This window comes from Dendrobates tinctorius, unplaced genomic scaffold (genome assembly GCF_039654945.1).
Source record: "Dendrobates tinctorius isolate UK_male_01 unplaced genomic scaffold, ASM3965494v1 ptg000084l, whole genome shotgun sequence".
Lineage (NCBI taxonomy): Eukaryota > Metazoa > Chordata > Amphibia > Anura > Dendrobatidae > Dendrobates > Dendrobates tinctorius.
The window spans coordinates 17,720,160-17,744,821 of NW_027361752.1; the positions used below are offsets into that span (position 1 = coordinate 17,720,160).

The 24,662-nt window shown below is 41.3% G+C and overlaps 1 protein-coding gene across 3 annotated transcripts in view; it reads left to right on the forward strand.

Moving 5' to 3' along the window:
• The window catches only part of ROBO1 (roundabout guidance receptor 1), a 1,387,368-nt gene that overhangs the window by 800,973 nt on the left and 561,733 nt on the right, over nucleotides 1-24,662 (forward strand). For all 3 annotated transcript variants that reach the window (XM_073584451.1, XM_073584454.1, XM_073584452.1), the window contains exon 3: nucleotides 690-773. In XM_073584451.1, coding sequence (XP_073440552.1) covers nucleotides 690-773 — 84 coding nt within the window. The remainder of the gene's footprint in view (nucleotides 1-689; nucleotides 774-24,662) is intronic.

The following is a 24,662-nucleotide window of genomic DNA, read 5'->3' on the forward strand; positions in this document are numbered from 1 at the left end:
TTTGCTGTTAATCCACTTTCTTGGTCTAAACTTGTAGTCTACTAATCAGTCTTGAATTTTTCTCTCATCATCCTGTTATAATGGAGCACATTATCCCACAGATGTCCTGGCCTGCTGCCCTCCCTCTTTTGTATATATTTACGTTATTACAAAAAGGTGCCCTTTTTCCGCTCTTTCTTGCTTCACACGACCCTCTTTTTCCCCCTGCTGTCCCAACAAAGGGTTACTCCCAAGAGACTCCAATTGTCAGGAGATGGAGCGATGATGGTTAGTGATCACAGTCAATAGCTTTGATTAACAATAAGGTAGAGAATTAGCAATGCTAGCATTGAGCCATCCTGCCTTCCCCTCTCCATATGCTCGGCACAGCCTATACTGATTGCCTCCCAGCATGTACTCCGGGCAGTCTACATGCTGAGAGGTAGCGGACAAGGTGCACTGGAGAGGTTACAATTAACACAGAAGAAAAAGCAAATGCGAGAGAAAATTGGTCTGAAACTGAGAAGACCAAGAAAGCAACTATTGGGGGTTCCTGAACAAGATGCTTTACAGAGGGGCTTCATGCTCTCTCTTCCTGTTTGTCTTTTTGACTTTATTCTTGGATTTACTTGTGTCTGGAAATGTGATGAAAAAAATGACTTCTGTAACCACTATGACCCCATCTGCAGCTGTGATGTTATTCTCAACAGACTCGGATGACCGAGAGAGGGGGAGCAATGGAGTCACACCGCCGCCTACGTCCGATAATGATGACAACTCTCTGGTGTATACAGGTAGAGTTACTGCATCTTCTAAAACTTCCAAATGTCCCATTATTCCTGTGTCTGCTTTTTAATTCATTTTTGCTTTCTCAAAGTGTTGAGAGGTTGTTTCTTTTATGCACCTCGAAACCATAGAAAATGCATTGTGACATCAAAGCTCGGTGTTATTCACATATGCGTCTTTGGCAAACCTGGCTCTGCTACACCTGGATCATTTCTTAAGGCTTGTGACTTCCTGTAAGAGATAAAAGCACCATGAGATATAAGAGGTATATGCTTTGCATGCTGGAGACGTCAGCAGGTTGCCATTCAAGTCTGTCAGGCTGCAGCCAAGTGCATTATGAATGGCAAAGCAAATGAGTCGTTGTTAACGTCTTATCTCTACGCTGTCATACCGCTCCTCATATCGCCGCTCGCTCTATACTATTGTCAGGAGCACTAAGCACAGACACAATTCTTTGTTGATAAAGGTGCATTAGTTGATTCTCACAGTGAAATTTGCATAGGATTTGATGTAGTATCGGGATGAAATAAGATTTAAATAATGTTTGCAGATATTGCAGAGCAAAGTTTGCCATGTAGTCATTTTCTAAACAATATATAATAGATCTATGTAAGGAACTATGTAAATAAGTCAATTTATAGACTTCAAGCTAGACCATGGGCTAATATCAAATTTCATCTGAATCCTGTCATGATCCAGGACGGGATTTCGCTTTGACCCGTCCTGGTTAGACTATGGGTTAATTGTGCTGCCTCTCTCTGGCAGAAGGAGGCTATTTAGTGCTCACTGGACCTGGGTCCGGTGTCAGTTATACTCCTGCCCTCGGCTGAGTTAAGTGACCTCTTGTATACGTGTGCCTTGTGCCTGATAACTTGTTGCCTGCTTGGTTGTGATCCGGTTCTGTCCCTGTTACGAGTTCTGCCTGACCCTCTTGTACTGCACTACCTCTCGTGTATGACTCTCTGCTTGTGACCCGACTTATCTCTGCTTGTCCCCTTGGTACCACGTCGCCCTCTTGTGTATGACCTTTGGCTTTGTCTGACTACCCGTCTGTTTGTCCCTCCTGTACCTCGTTTGCCCGTACTGTTGTGACCTCCGTTTTGCCTGACTCTGAGTTGTTGCATGGTGTCCTGTCATATCTGAAAGCAGGACGCTAAGCCCCGCCCCCTTGCAGTCACATGACCATAGGTCCTGTGCCAGCTTGCTCATTTTCAATGTCCGCAGGTCCCGTGCCTCTTTACTTTCCAGCGCTGACTGCACCCTGACACTATTAGCTTGAAGCACGCATGGTCACCTCTGCTGCCCTGCTCCACAGGTAACTTTTAGCACTGTTTCTGTACTCAGGACACGCGCACTGGCTCTATGAGCAAGTGTAGTGTGGTGTCTCTGACATATCCTTATATATTAAATGAGTGGACTGAGTTTTATTGTGTGTTACCTACTGAATGAATCAGATTTAGCTGGAGCCTTTGTATTTGGTATAACTAGACAATAACCAGCTATCTGCGGCATTACCTGACCTCATGTTGAAAAGGACTAAAATGAAGGAACCACTTAAGCCAGGAGCAAGGTTAGATGGACACTTCTATTCCGCAGCAGGTGACTGTGTAGAAAGCTTGGCTTTTATTCTAAATGCCGGTGTCTTACAAGCAACCTGTTTGATAGAGATGCTTTTTTTTCATGTTACCTGCAGTGGAAAGTGGAAAAAGCACTCTTGTCAAACACCGTTCTACAGGAATCCATCTTATGATGGCGGGCCATGTCACATGCAGAGCTCTGTCTAAAAGAAATGTCATTTAAAAGTTTTTCCTGCAGTGATTACATATAATTTCCCTAGCTACAAAGTGCACAATGCTACAAAAGAAGAATAGATATGATGCATACATAGAGCAAGAGATAAGCGAGAGATTGCTATAATATGGACAGATAAATAGAGCGATAGATAGATAGAACCATAGATTAGATAACTAAATAGATAGATAGAACGATAGATAGATTGATAGATAGATAATAGATAGAAATAGGTAGGTATATAAATAGATAAAGAGGCCGTTATCATAATATAGCATTCCTTTGATGCACCACTCCAGCATTTTTTTGTATTGCAGCGCTGGATTGGTGCTACTACTCTAAGTTTAGTCTTATACTCACCTGCCTCCTTCTTTACCTTCTATCATCGCCACTCCGGCTGGTCTCCATCACCTTTTTACCTGCCGGATCGCTCGAGTGTTTGCTGCAGCGCGCCGGCAGTAACTTTTCAATGCAAATTTATTAGATCTTAGATCTGGCTCTCATAGTCTTGAATTGATCGCTTGTGACCGGTACACTCTGACTTTTCGCAAGATGGTGCCGTGGGACCGGAGTGCCGCCGATAAAACGTGAAGGCGGCCGTAGGTGGGTATAGGGGTAGTGGCAAGGACCTTAGGTTATAAGCATCACTCCAGGGCTGAGAAAAAAAACCCAGTGGAGTGGTGCTTCAATGAAGTGCAAAATTGCTCTTAATACGCTAGTGATATGTTCACACATAACATCTCTGATGTGGACTTTGCCAAAATACCACAGTATAAATTAAGCGCACTTTTGGTGCATTTTTTGTGGTTTTTCTGCTAAACGAACTTAAGGTCACTGGAAAAAATGAGCTGAAAGAATTGACATGCTGAATTTTAAAAAAAATGAAGCACAGGTCAAAAACCATAAAAAAATAAAAATGCACTATGTGAACGAGATTTTCAAAATGTCATTTTATTTTGCTGCTACTATAAAATGTTGTGTTGAGTTTGCACAAAAAAACTGCATAAAATGCAGCAAAAAAGTTATGTGTGAACAAGCCCCTAGTTAACAATGGCAGAATGAAGACAATGTGGCGGATGATCAACGATTGCACAGCCGATTTCAGTGAATTTTTGCAGGGCAAAACTTGGTGGCTCCGCATTATAAGGCAAAAACAAGACAGCTTTATAAAGTTTTGGCTGACACTTCAGTCTTCACCTGACATGGCTAACTTTTTCCAATCAGAACTTCAAAATGACATAACCTTTTCCACTAAAAGTTAGCATTTGCATCTGTCAAAGTTTTTGCTTGTTTCCATAGCAACAGTTTTTGTGCCTGCTAGAAATATTCAAAACCAACTATTTATCAATATCTTCTTGTAGATGGTTAGATGGATAGATTGCTACATATGTGGAAAAAGAACGAGAGGAAGGAAGGGAGGGAGGGAAGGAAGGAAGGGAGGAAGGGAGGTAGGGAAGGAAGGAAGGGAGGAAGGAAGGAACGAAGAGAGGGAGGAAGGAAGGAAGGAAAAAGGGAGGTAAGAATGTGGGGAGGGAAGGAAGGGAGGAAGGGAAGAAGGTAAGGAAGGGAGGAAGGAAGCGAGGAAGGAAGGGAGGAAAGAAGCGAGGAAGGAAGGGAGGAAGGGAAGAAGGTAAGGAAGGGAGGAAGGAAGTAGGGAAGGAAGAAAGCAAGGAAGGAAGGTAGGGAGGGAAGGAAGAAAGGGAGGAAGGGAGATTGGGAGAAAGGAAGGAAGGAAACAAAAAAGGGAGGGAGGGAGGGAGGGATGAAGGAAGGAAGGATGGGAGAGAAGAAGAAAGTAAGGAAGAAAGGAAGAAGAGAGTTAAAAAAGAAAAAGAAAAGAAAGGATGGCAAAAGGAAAGTAAAGAAGAGAAAGAAGGAATGGATAGAAGGAAAGAAAAAAGGATCATAAGGGGAGAAACAAAGAAAGAAAGAGGATTGACAGAAAGAGAGAGAAGCAAAGTGAAAGAAGGAATGAAGAAACAGAAAGAAAAAAGAAAAAAAGAGAAAAAGTATAGAAAAAAGGAAGGAATTGGGAGAGAAAGAGAAAAGGATTGAAGGGGAGAGACAGAAAGAAAAAGAAAGATAAAGAGAGAAAGAAAGAAAAGAATGAAGAAAGAAAGATGCAAAGGAAGAAAATATAAAGAAGTAAGAATATAGATTGATTGATAGATACGATAGATAGATAGATAGATAGATAGATAGATAGATAGATAGATAGATAGATAGATAATAGATGGATAGATAGATAGATAATAGATGGATAGATAGATAGATAGATAGATAGATAGATAGATAGATAGATAGATAAAAGATGATAGATAATAGATAGTCTGTACTCTGTTGGCCTCTTATTTTATGAAGGCACTAGAGTCCCTGTAAATCTTTTCCAGTTAAACACATTTATAGTCACAGACCTTCAGCTAATAATGGTTGGGGCATGGCTGGATATACTTGGATTTTTCATTAATGGGATGCTCTTTAAAAGTCAATCAAGCGTACTCCCTGCCTTGTATTTGCATCTTACAACTGAATAATATGAATAATACAATTTGCATGAAAATTTGACCACAAGAGGAGATGACAAAAACGAATTACTATGGCAACCTTTACACGATATAATGAATGGAAATGTATGGAGAACTAAGTAAAGCCCAATAGGTTGCTAAATACTTATAAAAAAAAGAAAACCTACTAATAATAATAATAATAATGCAAACTAATCATAATAACAATAGACCTGTATGTTTTCTTTTGTGGTTTCTGTATTCTTATGATGTACTAGATTATGGCCCGATGCTATCGCATCGGCAGGATGCGATAGCATCACACCTCTTGCCATGTTAACCCTCAACACACACACTCCTCAACACACACTCCTCTCACCTTTCACCATCTCCACTCACGTCCACTCACTCCTTCACTCCACATACGACCCCTTCTCTCACTCCGTCTCTCATACTCACGCCGTCATCGCCGCTGCTCCACGATCCCCGACATCTTCTTCCGCCGGCGCCATCCTGGATCCAGACGTCTTTCCACGCCGGCGACATGTTCTTGCGGCGACGCCATCTTGAGTATCGTGAAATCACGCGATACTCAAGATGGCGTCGCCGGAAGAACATGTCGCCGGCGTGGACGACGTCGGGATCCAAAATGGCGTCGGCGAAATCTACGCGAGATTTCGCCGACGCCATTTTGGATCCCGACGTCATCCTCGCCGGCGACATTTTTTGCGGCGACGCCATCTTGAGTATCGCGGGATTTCGCCGATCCAAAATGGCGTCGCCGCAAGAACATGTCGCTGGCGTGGATGCCGTCGGGATCCAAAATGGCGTCGGCGAAATCTCGCGAGATTTCACCGATGCCATTTTGGATCCCGACGGCATCCACGCTGGCGACATGCTCTTGCGGCGACGCCATCTTGAGTATCGCGGGATTTCACGATACTCAAGATGGCGTCGCCGCAAGAACATGTCGCCGGCGTGGAGGACGTCTGGATCCAGGATGGCGCCGGCGGAAGAAGATGTCGGGGATCGTGGATCAGCGGCGATGACGGCGTGAGTATGAGAGACGGAGTGAGAGAAGGGGTCGTATGTGGAGTGAAAGAGTGAGTGGACGTGAGTGGAGATGGTGACAGGTGAGAGGAGTGTGTGTTGAGGAGGTGTGTGTTGAGGAGGAGTGGTGTGTTGAGGGTTAACATGGAAAGAGGTGTGCGGTGACATCACCGGTTACAACTGGATGGAAGTTGTTACAACCGGAAGCTGCTTAGGGCATTTATTATTATAGATTGTTCTGGCACGGCTCATTCTTACTGAGAGTTTGGAATTATTGGAATTTGGATTTGGACCATTGTGAATGAAGCAGGATATCTGCCAGAAGTCTTGGTGACCTGATGGATGTGTCACCTTAGCGGCCATGGTCGGGGCAGTGCAGTTACTATCCTCTTTTGCATTTCCTCCTCATGAAGTGGATTAGATTGTTGTGTAATCTGCTTAATGTGTTTACTCTATTTTATTTCTTGCTTCCAATCATTTCTTTGCATAACAAAGATGTGTCGCCAACGCTGTAGGGTTGTGCTGCTCCGGGCTATTCAGCTGAGTGCATCTCTGCTCCAAAGGCCCCAGCGTCCCAATTCATTATGGTGATTGAGCTCCCTCCCAAGTCACTGTGATTTTTTTCCAATCTTGATACTAATGTTGGAAGAGTGGAAGAAAAATGGTGAAGTTGCAAACAGTAGCAAGTTATTTAATGCTGGGGGGGGACTCCATTCGATCATTGTGCCAGCACACTTCTGTTAATCTGTCACAAGCCCTTCGTTTATAGCAGAGACACGGCCGGTTCCCATTCTTAGCTTGGAATTGTCCTCTGCCAGATGAAAGCTTTTGTTATTTTGCAATTTATAATGCTCGCTGTACAGACCGGGTCACAGGGAGCAAGGAAACATGATTGACAATATTTAGATTGCTGCCATTCAGCTCAGCTGACAATAGGACCCTGCCTGCTTTTGATCTTGTCTCTGCCACATGGTTTCTTAACCCTTTCCTATACAGAGCATATATCTATATGTCAGTCCATATAAAACATATTTTTAATGACAATTTTTTTCTCCGGCTGTAGATGTTTTACTTGCTATTTTCATATATTTATATGAACTGAGTTGTCAGATAATTTTTAAGCAAAATTGTAAATATTTGTGTTTATTACATGGATAATACGGTTGACAAAAAGTCACAAGTCCATCCAGTCCAACCGATGGGAAAGGACAGCTCATGTAATGCATCTGTTTTACTTTTTGAAAAACCTTCAACGTCAGCTAGAGATATGTCCTGACAGCTGTGTACCTACCCAACCTTTAGATATTAATTACAGCTATGGATCTACAGTGGCATGTAAAGGTTTGGGCACCCCTGGTCAAAATTGCTGTTATTGTGAACACATAAGTAAAAAGTGTGGGCAACCTGCATGGTTAGTACTTAGTAGCGCCCCCTTTGAAAGGTATCACAGCTTGTAAACGCTTTTTGTAGCCAGACAAGAGTCTTTCAATTCTTGTTTGAAGGATTTTCATCCATTCTTCCTTGGAAAATTCTTCCAGTTCTGTGAGATTCCTGGGTTGTCTTGCATGCACTACTATTATAAGGTCTAACCACAAATTTTCAATGATGTTCAGATCAGGGCACTGTGAGGGCCATTGTAAAACCTTCAGCTTGCGCCTCTTGAGGTAGTGTATTGTGGATTTTCACGTGTGTTTAGGATCATTATCCATTTGTAGAAGCCATCCTCTTATGAACTTCAGCTTTTTTACTGATGGCATGTTTTTATCAAGAATTTGTTAAAATTTCATGTAATCCATCCTTCCCTCTACCCATGAAATGTTCCTCATGCCTTTGGTTGCAACACAACTCCAAAGCGTGATTGATCCACCTCCATCCTTAATGGTTGGCGAGATGATGTTTTGCTGAAATTCTTTGCCCTTCTTTTCTCCAAAGATACCTTAGATCATTGTGGCCCAAGAGTTTTATTTTATATTCTCATTGGTCCACAGGGCTTGTTTCCAAAATGCATCAGGCTTGTTTAGAGGGTCTTTTGCATGCTTCTGACTCAGTATTTTATGGTGAAGATGCAAAAGAGGTTTTCTTCTGTCTTTCATGAAAGCCATATTTGTGCAGATGTCTCTGAACAGTACTACAATGTTCCACGCCTCCAGAGTCTGCTAAATCTTTCTAAAGGTCTTTTGCACTCAATCGAGTATTCTAGTATTCTGACTTGCCTCCCTAGCAATCCTACAAGCAGCTCTCACTGAAATTTTGCTTGGTCTTCCAGACCTTATCTTGACTTCCACTCTTCCTGTTAAAGGGGTTTTCCCACGAACAAAAGTTCATTTTATTCATTAGATCTTGGAATAATGATAATTTCCACAATTGTATTTGTTTAAATGAAATGTTCCTGTGCGGAGATAATTTTACAAATGTGCCCCTGCTGTGTACTGTGTAATGGCTGTGTCTGACCATACAAGGACATACCACAGCTCCAGGGCAGGGGGGAGAAAAAAGTATACAGATATTACAGTAGGGTATTGCAGCTGATTTTTTCTTTGAAGTAAAACATTATAAAAATAACCATAAGGGAAATGTTTTTCCTTACAAAAAGAATCAGTTGCAATCCCGTGCTGTAATGTCTGTATACTCTCTTTTGCTTCTTCCCCTGGCCAGGAGGTGTGGTATGATCAGACCATGTTCCTGCACGGTCAGAAATGGCCATTAGAAGCGGCACATTTATAAGATTATTTCAGCCATAGGGACATTCTATTTAAACACAAAATTGCTATCATTCCAAGATCTACTGATTAAAATGAACTTTTGTTCATGGGAAAACCTTTTTAACTGCCACTTCTTAATTAAATTTCGAACTGAGGAAAGGGCAGCTTGATAACCCATTGCTATATTCCTATAGCCTTCTCCTGCTTTGTGGGCCTCCTCCGTTTTTATTTTCAGAGTGCTAGGCAGCAGCTTAGAAGAACCCATGGCTTCTGGTCTTTGGGTCAAGGTTAGAGGAGGCTGGGTCTTTATAAACTTGGCACATTTGCATCACCTGGCCTTTCCTAGCAATGATAATTAACAAACCATAACCCTAGCTGGATAATTAGGTTGGGCCCATTTTCCGCTTTGCAATTTTTACACTGAAAAAATTACTATATATTTATATATACAATATATATATATATATGCAAAAATTAAGAGACCACCACATCAAAACCCTGTCATGGGCAGCCCATTTTCCAGACCTCAATCCCATTAAATACCTCTGGAATGTAATCAATAGGATGATGGATAGACACAAGCCATCAAACAAAGAAGAACTGCTTACATTTTTGGCGCCAGAAGCAGTGTGAAAGGCTGGTGGAAAGCATGCCAAGACGCATGAAAGCTGTTTTTAAAAATCATGGTTATTCCACAAAATATTGATTTTTGAACTCTTCCTGAGTTAAAGCATTAGTATTGTTGTTTCTAAATAATTATGAACTTGTTTTCTTTGTGTTATTTGAGGTCTGAAAGCACTGGGTTTTTTTTTTATTTTTACCATTTTTCTTTATCAGAAAAAATACAAAATGTATTGCTTGGTAATTCTGAGACATGTGAGAAGTTTATAGACTACTTTTTACATGCATTGTACAGATATACAAGCGGTGATTTGAAAAAAAGGGCAGAAAAAAACAAAATTTAGAGGATGGGGGCTGACATTATAGAAATCTTACTGGAGAAAATGCAAAATGTTATTCTCCCTTTTCCTGATAGTAGGTCCTGTGCTAATTAATTGTCACTTAAAGGGAACCTGTCAGGTGATTAATGCTACTCAAGGCATGGGGAGCATGTTTCAGAGCCTGGCTGCATGATTGTAGCAATCTATGTTTTTTCTGAAATGATTTGGCATTTCAGAGAATCTCCTGTTTTTAAAATCCAGCCAGAGATCATAGCTGAAGAGTAGACTAGTGTGGAGCCACCTCCAGCCGGCTACTCCCTGCAATGCTGTGGTGGATTGACAAGTATCTCGCAAAGTGCACATATGGGAGATAGCTGGCAGTCATCTGGAGAGGTGCTTCAAACTATGACCCTGATTTATCATATCCATTTTTTAAATTCACTTTCCTTTTTTGTCTTGAAGTATTAGTTATTGTTTACGGTTCCAAATTCATCAAAATGGCGCACGTCATTCAGTAATTTTTAGAAAAGTTTTAAAAAAAATGCCTGTCTTGAACTATCTTTGCAACTTTTGATACCAAAGTTGCAAACATTGTGCCAAAATACGGAATACTCAAAAATACACTTTGGGGAAACTGGAGTGAAGGTGCAGAAAAGATGTGACTTTTTAAAATGTTGCAATTGTGTCATTTGACAAAAACATCTGGAATCCCTAAACTCCGCTCACATCCCCAAAAACAAAAGAAACAGGAGAGCACGGCTGCATATAATACACTTTGAAAAAGGCACAAACGGAATAATGAATCCGGTACAAACAAAAAGACTCAATACGCACAAGCGTAATCAAAAAACAGGCGCAGTAACTGCGCAGAACAGGACAGTACCTGTGATATAGGCTCACGCTGTCAGCCATACAGGTTAGAAACCATCACACAAGAGAGGGTCGCAGCTTAGTTACAAAAAGCAGGGACCCGAAAACAAAGCGCAGAAAGAAAGTCCCAAACGCCACCTGGCAGGGTGGATCCCTTGAATGCCTCCAGGCAAACTGGACTCAATCCATCATCTGTATGTGGTACCCCGGATTGCAACGACTTGCAAGTAAAAGGTAAACAAAACTGCACCTCTCTGAGTCCTTTTCTTATTTTGCTGCACCCCAACGTTCATCACCATCTGAACAATTAATCAAATATCTTTGCCATGGGACCCCTGCTCTACCGTGGGGAACTGAACCATCTTTGCTGTGTCATCATCAGCCCCAGAGGACCAAAACCACAGCGTCGGCCACTCATTGCCGAACACCATGGGTGGCGTCACGCTTAAACATCACACAACTCTCCTCTATTTTATTACTGGACACCCAGGGTCACGGACCGGGTCACTGCTACCATGACATCCCCTTCTAAGAGCCTGACCGGCCCGGTACCGAGTAACCCTTGGCCCTGCGGGGCGCTCCACATGCAAATCATGCTGACATCACTTTAACACTAGCATAAAGAATAATGTGTAAAGCAAAATCATTCTCAGTGGGGTTAAAGAGGACCTTTCACCAAATTCTTCATATTGAACTGGACAAAGAGTGCAATAGTGGTTGCAGATTGCAATAATTTTTTTTTTATTTCACCTTGTTGCAGAGACATTAGTAATCAAGGTATTTGGCACCCAATAAATGAACTTTTTGTTTAGTCCAAGTAGGTGTTTTCATTAGATCATGTTCTTCTCCTTGTATGATGCTGACCAATCAAAATCAGACAAACACTCTAAGGAAAGAAGAACAACCCCACCACCATAGCTTAGAGTAGATTTCTCAGTGTGTGAGATGTATTGATACAGTTCTGATCTCCTGGTCTTATGTCCTGCATGAGTCAGTGTATGGGGAGGGGCAGTGCAGCTAAGTTTAGCTGTGTCATATTGCAAACCCTTCTATCAGCTCTTCTAATTACTGAGTTTGTTGGTAATAACACTTATGTATGTTGTGTTTAAGCAGCTTGTAATCACTCTGCAGTGAGATCAGGGCTGTCATTATATCTCAAACAAGAGAAGCCTGCCTGTTCTAAACTACTCCAGTTTTTGATGTGATGAGACCCTGCTCTGTTCTCACTGCAGAGTGAGTACAAGTTGATGATAGCAGATATATGTGTAATTACTAACACATCTTTGGAAAGATAGTGTGTAGGGAGGGGCAATACAGCCCAGCTGAAAGTGTTTTGAGAGCAGACAAGCTGATGGAAGGGTTTGTAATGTGACACAGCTAAAAGCTGTACTGTTACTCCTCCCATACTGGCTCATGCAGGAGGTTAGAGCAGGAGAACAGTGCTGTATTATTGCACCTCACACACTGAGAAACCTGCTCAAAACTATTGTGGAGGTGTGTTCTTCTTTCCTTTGTGTGATGCTGTCTGCTTATGATTGGTGAATATCATTCAGAGGAAGAAGTACATGCCCCCAGTGAAAACTATCTGATAACAGCCACTCGAACTTAAAGTTAACTCATTAAGTGTCAAATATTTTGATTGCTAACATCTCTGCAGTGAACAGGTGAAATTACAAAAAAAACAACATTTTATTCTGCTGTGTATCCACTATTACATCACGTATCCAGTTCAACATTAAACGTTTTGTGTGAAAGGACCTCTTTAACAAAGAAAATAATAGGTTCTCTGGCAACATTGCATCTATCACTGTTATAAAGGTCTATTCATTGTTTCAAGGTTGATGGAAACTCACAAATTTTTGGTGTGATGTAAAAATGTGAATTTCAATGGAATTGGTATGTAAGTTCCACAATGCTACAGCACTATAAAATATTTTTTTAGTTATCATGTAAATGTAAAAGTAACAATTACATTTTGACTCGTTGATATTTCAATCCTCGGCTGATCCTAGAATTGATGTGGCAGGGCTGCAATAACAAGAGCCTTGTTCATTATGTGGCCATGCTCCTTTATTGAACATCTGTAAAGAAAGATGTGAAAAATGCCTTTTGTTTAATATGCCCATTGGATAGAACTGTTGAAGCCACAAATCTTAGGACTTATATCAGGCAGTCGACAATAAGTATTGATAAACTGTATGTCAACGTTGATGTTAATCTATCTGTCTCAGGTCTTCAATCATATCACTGCTTCTGGTCATCTGTATTACCGTGTTTACCTTCATGGGAACTCTAGTAATATAGTATAGATAGGTGTCATTTATAAGATCTGTAAGAAGAATGATATTTTTAAGGAGTGAAATTTTCAAATTTTCACGCTAAAATTTAATATTCTGCTATTTGTAGAACTTTAAAAAGAAACCATTATGTCTAAATTAATGGGGCTATCTCATGAAGGCAACCTTTTTCCATATCCCCATGAGCAAAGGTAGATATGTGGCGCCCCTGAGGCTCAGTCGCCACAGAAGTACTGCACCTCCTCCTGAGGTGTGGTACCCCACTATCCAGGTAAGGTGGAGACACCTGACCACACTCCAACACCTGCACCCCACACCACAAAGTAGTGTAGCAAAGCACCTTCGGTGGCTCCCTACTTGGAGTATAGCAAAGCACCCCTTGGTTGGCTCCCTGCTTGGAACACGAAATGTGCTGGGAGGTGGGTGGAGTTTAGTTCGCACAAAGGAGCTGGAAAAGTTGAGTCAGTCAGTCAGTCTTCGATACAGTCAGTGAGTGAAGATGTAGAAGGACAGAGTGTGAGACAGAGAAGATCCCCGGGAGAGGGATGGAAGAGGGAAGTGCTTCAGCAGGCCACAGTGATCTGGGTCTGCTGGCACAGGAAATAGACAGAGGAAGGAAGCTTGATTCTCCATTGGAAAGAAGGATTAGCACGGAACGTGAGGAGAATAAGAAAACAAGGACCAGGGTTAGAGGAGAACCCTTTTCAAGTTCTAAGCGCAAGGCCGGGGTCCGGTCCCCGAGGTTGTACGGATACTAATGGTCCTGCAGCAGACACCGGAGGAATAGAAGTAGTGACCACTTTATTCCCACACAAGACTTGGGGGCACAACAGCAACATGTTAATGAGCCGGGACTTAATAGCAAGGAGTCCCCGAAGCAGGCTACAGCTGTCTGCCGTACAAGTAGAATTCATAGGAACATCTGACAGGAGGAACTCCAGTGTAACTCATTACTAGGAGTACTTCACTCAAAGGCGCTATAAGAGGAGACGTTCAGAAAAGGCACATATGTTGGCGGAGAGTTGGAAGGGAGTATTCCATCTGGCCTGGAAGTTGACTGAGTCTCTGACCCAGAGGACACGGCACGGAAGCGGGCACCTGTTTGCACAACAGACTGTGAGTAAAGCCTTGGAACTACATGCCCTGGTGTCCTCCACTTATTCCTGCGCCAACCTGCCCAGTACCGCTACATCCCTTGCGCCTGACACTACACCATCTAAGTGTCACTTCAACTACACTGCCCTGGGACTACAGCCCTGCCTGTGGAGGGCTATAACATCACGCTGCACCACACCATCTGTCCCAGAGGATCTGTCTGCAGTGTCGGCTTACATCTCTATTGCCGAACACCACAGGTGGCGTCACGAATCACTTATAAACTTTCACCACCATCAGCACACTGAAACAACCCCCTTTTACAATGGGCACCCAGGGCCACGGGCCGGGTCCCAGCTGCCGTGACATCTCCCATTGAAGCCCATCAGGCCCGGTACCGAGTACCCCACAGCCCTGGGTGTGAGGGCGACCCAGATACCTGGCAAAAGTTGCTTTTTGCTGGGTTCCGGTGAACATGACCGATGACAATCAGAAAAAAGGAAACTTATCAGGAGATTCATTTTTCCCAAACCATAGGAATTATCATGGAATACCAACAGGATCCATTGTTAAAATTAACTATATTCTACTCTTAGACACAAGTAGAGTGGAGAGAGCTATAAAATCAAGGTGAGAGGGGAGGAGACTCAGCACAGACTTTTCTCTATGCCCAGACTCTCTTTATGTGATTATTTTGATATTTAAAGCTTCCATGAATATAGTTTGTGAAAGTAAAGGGTATGTCTCATCTGAACATGGCTCACGATGTCTACATCGGTAAGGGTATGTGCACATGGCATCTGTTACACGGCAGCATACCCACATTATTTTTGCTGTAGGAAGATGCCTTAGGAAAACATTGGCTTTTTTGTACGTCTTTGGCCACAGCTTTCTACTGGCATTTTTTTTAATATCTTATATATAATTTAGTGGTTACTTCCAAGTGACCAGAAGAAAGGACTGGTCACTTCTTTTAGCTGCTTCATGACTTTTGAAGCCTGAAGTGGTTTAAAGAAGTGACAAAAGACTAAACAAGTCATTTTGATATCGCAATGCATATTTTCATTCCAACCCCTGATATGTCTCCAACAAAGGCAACACATGAAGTATGTGATTAAATCATTGCAAAGAGACTGTGCACAACATAAGAAAATCTCACACCACATTGAGTGCTTCTTGCCATCAGACTAAGGCCCACAGGTCAATTAATTATAGATAATGGTCAAAGTAAAAAAGGCATAAATGACTAATTCCATCCAAGAGCTAATAATTGTTGAAAAGGGTAAGCAATTTCTACAGAGACAAAACGCAACTAATAAATTCTTAGAAAACCAGTTACCTCCTGTGACAGATCGCACAGGGGAAGAGGGTGTTGACTTTGCTCACCTCGGGGGAGAGGAAAGGACCCAACAGGGATCCGCTCTCTGGCACCACCACTTGCCCCAGGTCAGTCAGGAAACTGCACTGAGGGCACATAGTCGCCGGAAAGGCTTCCCTTATAGGTACAAGTTATTGAGGCGCTCCCAGTGAGGAGAATATACATCACCAGAGCAGGCTGGGGATATATATATTCCTAATGGCCGTCACTGCCAGAGTTCCTCACTAACAGCACGGTATGCTGCCACCAGTTACTCGTTCGACATAAGCCCCGTCATACAACATTCTTATATCAGGTCAGAAACCAACCCGGATACTGTATAATACAACCAACTGAGCAGGCAGATGTGGGGATTCATGTATCAAGATAAAAGAGCAGCCCAAGATTAATTTTATATTTAATCGCCGAAAAGGCGCACTAGAAATATACAGGTATACATTTACAAGAACAACATACAGGTATACAGTCAAAAGTGTAGTACAAGGATACGGTACAGATAGGTTGCAATTACTGTGTTATGTAGCATGTGACCACAGGGAGACGCTGATGGATCACAGGTCCAAATATTAGTTACGTGGTTTTCCTTGCTGGGTCTGGTAGCAGATCCTCCTGCCAGTAGAAAAACTAAGCTCAAAATGAGCAGCTATCTCTTATCTCCTAGGCTGTTCCCTCCCACACTCTGCGCCCACCCCTGGGCTTGTGCAGCCTCTCTCCTTCCATCTCTGAGAGCATGATTTTCTGTCCAGAACCGTGGAGGCTCATAACTTTCCGCTGGAAGCTTTGAATGGAATGGCAGCGGTGCCACTGGATTCTGTTGGACTTTATCTGCGCATAGAGAAAAAAATATGCCAACCGTATGTAATTCATGGTAGCTATGCTTTATAACTCAATAATGAAGAGTGCTACAGGTGGCTGCTGGACACGGGCGTGTGGGGGAATGAATGACAGTTCTGATTATGTGCTCGACTAGTCTAAGAGATATTGCAATCTGTTATTATAGGTCATTTTCCAGATTCAATACCTCAGAGCCTTGCTGTGACTTATAGTGTGTGAGTTAGGCAAAAGGAATCTAGTTTGGCTGTAGCTGCACTAGAACTCACACCCTTGTGCTAATTGTTAGTTGCCGGAGTTTCAAAGAGCTTGTTCATTGAGTTTTAATTAAAGAAACACATTGCATTGCTTTTTATGGCCTTGGGGAATGCATGCCAAGGGAGGGGGCTGAGTGGCCTGAGCAAGTAGTTTTGGGCCAAACTTTATCTTGATGGGGAATTCCATCAGAAATCAAAATGATATCATTTTCCCGTATCTCACACCTCCCTAGTTCTTTATGGTCCTACATCTTGAGTAAAGGAGTAAAGATTATTGAATATAGGCAACATTGGGAGCCCTGACCCAACTCTGTAAAGACCCATCTAACTAAAGAGATTGTGTTCTTAGGACAATTCTTTTTTGCTGTAAGTGCCCAATGCATCAGCCCATAACAGAGAGTCCTAATAATGGAATCCCAAATGATCATTTGTAGAGCAGGTTCCTAGAAGAAAGTGTTAAATTTCACTGCAGCATCACCATAAGGGAAATAAAATATTGCAAAGATCCCAATAAAATCAATCGACTGTCTACGTAATAAATGGACCTGATGGTTTCTCTAGGACGAGAGATAACCTTTGTAGCTAGTTCCCACTTAATTTAATAGATTAGGGTCCTGAAAGGGGAAATTGTCTGAGATAACTAAAAGCAATTTTACCAATAGATTTTTAAAATCAGACAATCCCTTTAAACAGTGCTCAAATGTCACACTTTCATAATGATCAAAAATGAGATATTTGAGGTTTCACATATATATGTGATATCACCCACCGCAGATAATGCTATATTATACACTCTTTTGCATTAACTAGAGATGGAATAAACTGATTTGTAGGACCTAGATCATTAGCCACATCAATAATTTGTGGCAGCTAGACGGGAGACCTGAGAACCACCTCTTGCCGCAGCAATTTATTCTACTCATTTATATAGCACCATCATATTCGACATCACTTTACAGACATTATCATCACTATCCCAATTGGGGCTCACACATTAAATTCTCCATCAGAATGTCTTTGGCATATGGAAGGAAATCAGAGAGCTCAGAGGAAACCCACGCAAAACCAGGGAGAACATACAAACTCCTTGCAGATGTTGCCCTTGGCGGGATTTGAAACAGGACCCCAGGTCAACAAAACAACAGAGCTATCCACTGAGCGACCATACAACCCAAATAATGGGTCGGCTAATCAATACAAGGGCTGTGTATGCTGTCAGGTAAGAGACGGATCACAGGGCTCTTGTCTACTGGCCACTGATTACTGAAGTGGCTCATGGACTGGGTTCTTTGAATTGATTTGCATCAACCCTAGATATGTCTTTTGGTGGCTTTATGTGCAGCATCACATGTTGCCCTATAAGCAGGTCCAGTTCTTTACTTCAAAATGGCACTCGATTTTATGGTCATATATAATACTTTGTTATGTTGTTCTTGAGACGTGGAAAGGTTCATACAATATAAAAATATTGCCGTGTAATGCTACCAAGTGTAGAACTACAAGAGGTACAAAAGTATTAGTTGTCCTTAGGTTCTGATGCCTCATGGAGTCAAAAGCAACATAGAAAAATTAATGGCACATGGTAAGAAGAGAGCTTGGGAAAAGATTTTTCATTGGACCCTAAAGCTGGCCATATAAATGAGATAGCTGCTGGCCACTTGGCAGACAACCATCTATTCCAACTATCCCATACACATAAGTGTCTGTGTTTTCAAGGAGGAAAAGTGAATGTCAGACACCTCTGGCAGTGGTTTATCTCCGTGAACACAAAAGTATTAAACTTTTATAGTCCAATAGCCCCCAGTCCTTCTCCTCCTTGAGATTATCAGATGGGGGAGAGCAAGAATGCCCCATGCACATCAGATGTTCATCTTATTTTGCCAAAATAGGAACGTTTAGCCAAATTTCAATTAATATATTTGGGGACTTTAGAGCTTTAACTTACATTCTGAGCGCCACAGTTTAAGGGAACCTGACACACGATCTATGTGCAGCAGTTATCAGTCACTGGCTGCATCATATCAGCCAAATATATTTAATTCTGAAACAATGAGGTGTTTCAGAGAAAAGCATAGTTTAACAGTTGCCAAAGACCGAGTCAGATACTAGTTGGAAAGGTTTTCCCCATTTGCTCTACTTGAGTGATAGATCCCTCCCTGCACTTGCATGCAGGGAGAGACCTGTCAATTAATAGCTGCCGAGACCCGCCTCTCTGACCAGTCTCCAGTGCTGCTCGGTACTCAGCGGCTATTAAACTACTTTTTTCTCTGAAATGTTGCAGCGTTTCAGAGTCAAACTATCATGGCTGAAATCACACCGCCAATGTCTACTACATGCTGCTCGTGGAACGGACAGCGTATACCAACTATCAGGTTCCTTTTAAGATCCCCACAGTTTGAGATTTAAGGAAAAAGCAAGGATGTCGGATTGCCCTTGTCTCAGTCTGACCCATGAAAAAAATTTGCATGAGGTCCAAAAAAAGAAGCATATCAGCATTTTTATATAAGCACTCATCCTCTATAATGGTGGTATCTAGCCTATAGCTCTCAAAAACTTATAAAAATGCAATGCGCAACTCTTTGTATGCGGGTTAGAGACATGCAGCTCCATTTCACAGCTGATCCTGATTTGCTTGTTTCTCCTTTTATAAAACCTGGCCAGACCTTCTCATCCCCGCCTGTGAAAGTTTACTTCCTGGCTTGCTGGAGTTGGTTGGCTGACATTGGAGTTTGTAGTTGTTGCTGTTGATTGTTGGTTGCTGTTTTGGGGTGTATGCTCTCTCCACTATCCTATTCCCATTTGGTTCGTACCTGCCTATCCTTTCCTATATTCCTCCCTACCCTTCATGAGTGTTTTTGTATGTAAGGTGTTTTTTTTATACCTGTTTGTCTTACGTGTTTTTACACTAACATATCTCTCCCAGGCCTCCTAGGTGAGAGGACAGCTTAGGTCATATCAGGAGCACAGTAAGATCGGAGACTCGGTCCTCTCTACCATCAAGAGAATCCCCGGGACAGGGATAGTCAGGGTCCCCATCCCAGGGACAGTTTGACGCCCTTTTCTTTTATTGTATCAGTACATATCACTACTAGCATTATAATGATAACTGTAATCATACAGTATTATCCAGATTATTGCGTCTCTCCTGATTTGTTATAGCAGTAACTGCCGTAATAAAATATCATTTTTTACAAATTACCAGTTTTCTTACCACAATTTATAGCAATCACTTCTCCACTGCTGTTTATTTCTTCTCCCATAAAAACCTCCTTTCACATGGAATTTTGCAGCCCAAGCACTATGCTGTGCTGACAATTAAGTGATGCTCAGTCATGCACTATTAATTAAAATGTCCTGATTAGAAAATTGGAAGAATAACACTAGGAATCAATAAGTGCAGTGAAAAGAGGGAAGATTTTGCACAAAAATCCCCTGATTTTGACAAATTACCCTGAACATAATAAGCATGCAAAAATCTATATTCAAGTAAAACATGTTCACTTCTCTGAGTAATTCATGAGAACAGTTCAATGTTTTCATATGCATCTGAGAATGATAGATGGATGGTCGGATGGACGAACGAACAAACTAACAAACGGACAGATAGATAAATACTTGTAAATAGATTGGAGGAGGATAGATAGATAGATAGATAGATACTTGTAGATAGATAGATAGATAATACATTGATAGATACATAATAGATACACAGACATGGGATAGATAGAAAGATTGATAGATCGATAGATAATGGATAGATAGAGATATAGATAGGAGGATAGTTAGATAATAGATAGATAGATAGATAGATAGATAGATAGATAGATAGATATGAGATAGATAATAGATGGAAAGATAGATAGATAAATAGATAAATAGATAATAGATTTAGAATACATAGAAGAAAGATAGATATAGATAGATAGATATTAGATATAGAATACATAGAAGCTAGATAGATAGATAATAGATATATAATCATAGAAGATAGATAGATAGATAGATAGATAGATAGATAATAGATACATAGACATGGGATAGATAGATAGATAGATAGATAGATAGATAATGGATAGATAGAGATATAGATAGGAGGATAGTTAGATAATAGATAGATAGATATGAGATAGAAAATAGAAGGAAAGATAGATGATAGATAGACAGATAGATAGATGATAGATATAGAATACATAGAAGCTAGATAGATAGATTTGGAGTTCTTGTAAAGCAGATGAGAAAGACAATGTCCATTGCGTTCACAACAGATCATTATGGATGGATTGCAACTGATTTGATCTCTCTTGTAACACTTTGATAAAGAAAAAACAATACTTACTTGTAAATATATCTGAAAGCATTCCCCAAAATACCCACCTACTGCAGAGTAATGGACCATGATGAGTTTGAACCATTATTTTACTGCGTCCCCGTCCACATTCCATGCTTCCCCCTCTAGTGGACAATTTGGATACTTGCACTAACTGCCGTTGTAGCTCACTTTCCTATTTTGGATAGAATCAGGAACCGCAGCAGTATATATTTTACATTAGTAATCACAATTGTCATTTTTTTCCACTTTCAAATTATATGCAGTTTAGAAAGATTGATGATTATTCAGCGCTTTTCCATCCTCCTGCAAGTCCAGATTGAGTGCGGCCGCCATTAGTGTTGGTTTACAGAGAGAGCAGACGTTCATTTTATTTTTCAGTGCATCAATTACATTTCAAAGTAAAAAGTGTGCAGCAGAAACTCATGCACATAATTCACTCTCCTATGTGCATGCTGAGACTTACTGAAATACACAGTTCTGAGGCCCGGAATGGAAACACAGCCTATTTACACATATGTATGACATTACTCTTAGGAAGGAAGTGTTTCAGACACATGTGCTTTGGCTTGGGATCTTATTTTTTATGAATTTGGCAGAAAGCAAAAATGCAGCTCTCTGCCCACTTTGAGCCTCAACCCTTTTATGCTGAAAAGATTTTGACTACTTTGTAACATCAATCTCCATCATGTAATAAAACCATGTAGAGAAAGATTAGACTGCAAAAGAAAAATAAAAGAATTTTCTTGAAATCCTCCGCCATCTTCAACTTTTTTTTTAAATAAAACAAGTTCCATGAAAGTTCTACAAAACTCTTATTTTATTTTTAAGAAAATAAAAGTCTATATCATTCCACCGACTATTTAAATCATAGAATGTTTATCACTCCTCGGAGATCTGTAATCAGTCAGGATCAGGGCACCGGGCCGAGATTCACAATATGAAATTAAACCTAAATATTTTTCATTTGGATAAGTATCTTTTAGCTTCCATATAACTTAACGCCAAGTAGTTTAGTTGGAATTTATGAAAAAATAAAGATTTAACTAAGGGGGGAGTTTTAATTGTTTCTGCCATTCATCCTTGTAAAATTATTGGAAACTGTCAGGTTAACCCCAAATGACGGATTGCTGAATTAAAGGAACACCAAGCCTAAAAATAAATTAGTAAATTAAACAAGAAATATAGTTGTCCTCATGAAGTGTTAAGCCCCCGTCTCACATAGCGAGGTCGCTGAAGCGTCACCGATTTTGTGACGCAACAGTGACCTTGCAAGCGATCTCAATACATGTGATAAGCAGCGGCGACCGGCCCCCCCGCTGGATATCGCTGATCATGCTCGAATGTCCTGGGCCATTTTTTTCATCGTCGGCGTCCCGCTGACCAGCACGCATCTCTGTGTTTGACACCGACGAGCGACCTCGTTGGCGACGCAGAACTCAGGGGCGCAGGTGGGAATCGTCAGAAAAGCTGCTGTGTGACAAGGTACCAATGACCGCCGAGGTTGTTATATGGATCGCCGGATAGTTGCTGCGTCGTTGAAGAGATCTGCCTGTTTGGCAGCTTACTAGCGACCATGTAGCGATGCACCAGCGATCCCTACCAGGTCGTATCGTTGTCGGGATCGTTGGTGTGTCTCTATGTGAAACGGGACCCTAAGTCTCTAGCATTTTCTGCATGACTTTTCTAGAAATCTTGCAAAGAACACAAGCATTATCGGGGCTCTCTGGCCTTAGGCTACAAGTCTGCAGTCATTCTATGTTACTGCAGACTTGTGTGTAGTCAAATCGTACGTAGCGCGCACTGTGAAGGTTTTCCTGTGCCGGCACCAAGACTGGTGGGAGTGTGACCGCAAGTGTATGATTTGCGTACATGCAGACTAGATAGACTCTGTCCTTCCTAAAGCAGAGCGAAGTACCGTAATGCGCATGTGCTGGGAAAGCCCAAAAAGGGTCAATGACCCTGAAGTAAAGCCGGTGCATACACACTACAATACTTTGCTCTGCCCTCAGCAGGTCAAAGAGAAGTACACCTGGGCAGGAGCACAATTGGGAGACATTATGTAGATGATATAAGACCCGCCATCCACACGAAACAGGGCAGTAGGATGGCAGTCATGAGTAAAGAGGAGGCTCCGGATCAAAACCCATGAAATTGGATGGCACCTTTTTGGGTATAATAAAAGCTCTTTTTCTGTGCTATGCAGAACGGATTGTGAACTTACATACAGAATACCAGAATGCTATAAAAGAGGCCTAAAAATGTGGCCGCTGTACTTTACATTGGGAAGATCTGGTGATAGGTTCCCTTTAAAGTGAACCTGACAGATGATGCATGCTGCCCAAACCACGGGCATCATGTATCAGTCACTGGCTGTACAATCACAGCTCTGTTTAACTAAAGGCGTTTCAGTGAAAAAAAAACTTTTTTAGCTGGCGGGGACTGATCTGCACGGGCGACTAGTTGTACAGGCGGGTCCATGGTGACTTCTCCCTGACCACTGATAGTGGCTGTAAAGCCTCTCCCTACATGTGTGCATAGGCATGCAGCAGAATTGTCCTCTGTACGGAAGCTAAAACAAATATGGCTACAACATGCCCGTAGAATTCTATGGGTGTGGTAGTACAGATCTGTACACCTTTCACCTTATATACATCCATTATATTGATATGTGCAGGAACAGGATGTCAGTCTCTATGTGCACTGATCGTATGCTGCCGGTCCATTGACAATTAACCACATTTACAATCCCAATAAGATAACCACTTGTAAGAAAATCCAAACCCAATAATGTATGTGTATAAATACGTTTCCCTAAATTGTATTTTTGAAACGTTATTTCATTTGCCCTTATGTAAACTTCTTTTCCATCCCTGCCAAGTGAATCATTCCTAAAATGCAAGGTGACTATGATGTTTGCTCAATAACATGAAGTTATTCATCCTGTCATTCCCAGTATATGGCTGAAGGTTCTGTTCTGACGTTATAGAACGTGTACTCTTTCATTATGAACCCAGGGGATATTCAAAACCAAAGTCCGCTTACAAGACCTTGAAATGACTGGAACAGGTTTAGCATGATTAAATATTTCACTGCGTACATGTCAGCGCTGGAGTGAACATTTGAATTGCAAAACCATTCATATTACAAAAGAGGAGAGATTTATAAACAGGAATATTTCATTTCTGTGCAGCCTCCATATCTAGAAACACAACTTTAGGACATACAAAAAAATACACAAAATAAAAATCTGAATGTCAGAATGCTAAGAAAATGGGAACAAAAATTGCAATTTTGACAGGTGCTCTATTATTTGTTTCTTTAGCCTATTTGTACCCAGGATAGCCTTTCACCTTTTGTAGTATTTTATTTCCTATTTCTGTTGTTTTTCAGGGGGGTTCATAAAGTTCCTTGAATTTCCTTGTTTGCTTTATTTTTTTTTAATCTATGTATTATTTGACTTTTTCTTGCTTTTCTATAATGTTATTGGTCCCATGTTTTCACTTACTTTTTTAATATACAGTTGTGTGAAAAACTGTTTGCCTCCTTCCTGATTTCCTAATCATTTGCATGCTTGTCACACTTAAATGTTTCAGATCACCAAACAAATTTAAATATTAGACAAAGATAACACAAGTAATCACAAAATGCAGTTTGTAAATGAAGTTCTTTATTATTAAGGGAATAAAAAAAAATCCAAACTTATAGGACCCTGTGTGAGAAAGTGATTGCCCCCTCCCGCCTTTAAAACATAAAATAACTGTGGTTTATAACATGTTTGCCATGGTGAGTTCAAATTCCCTAGTCACACCCAGGCCTGATTACTGCCACACCTGTTCTCAATAAAGAAATCA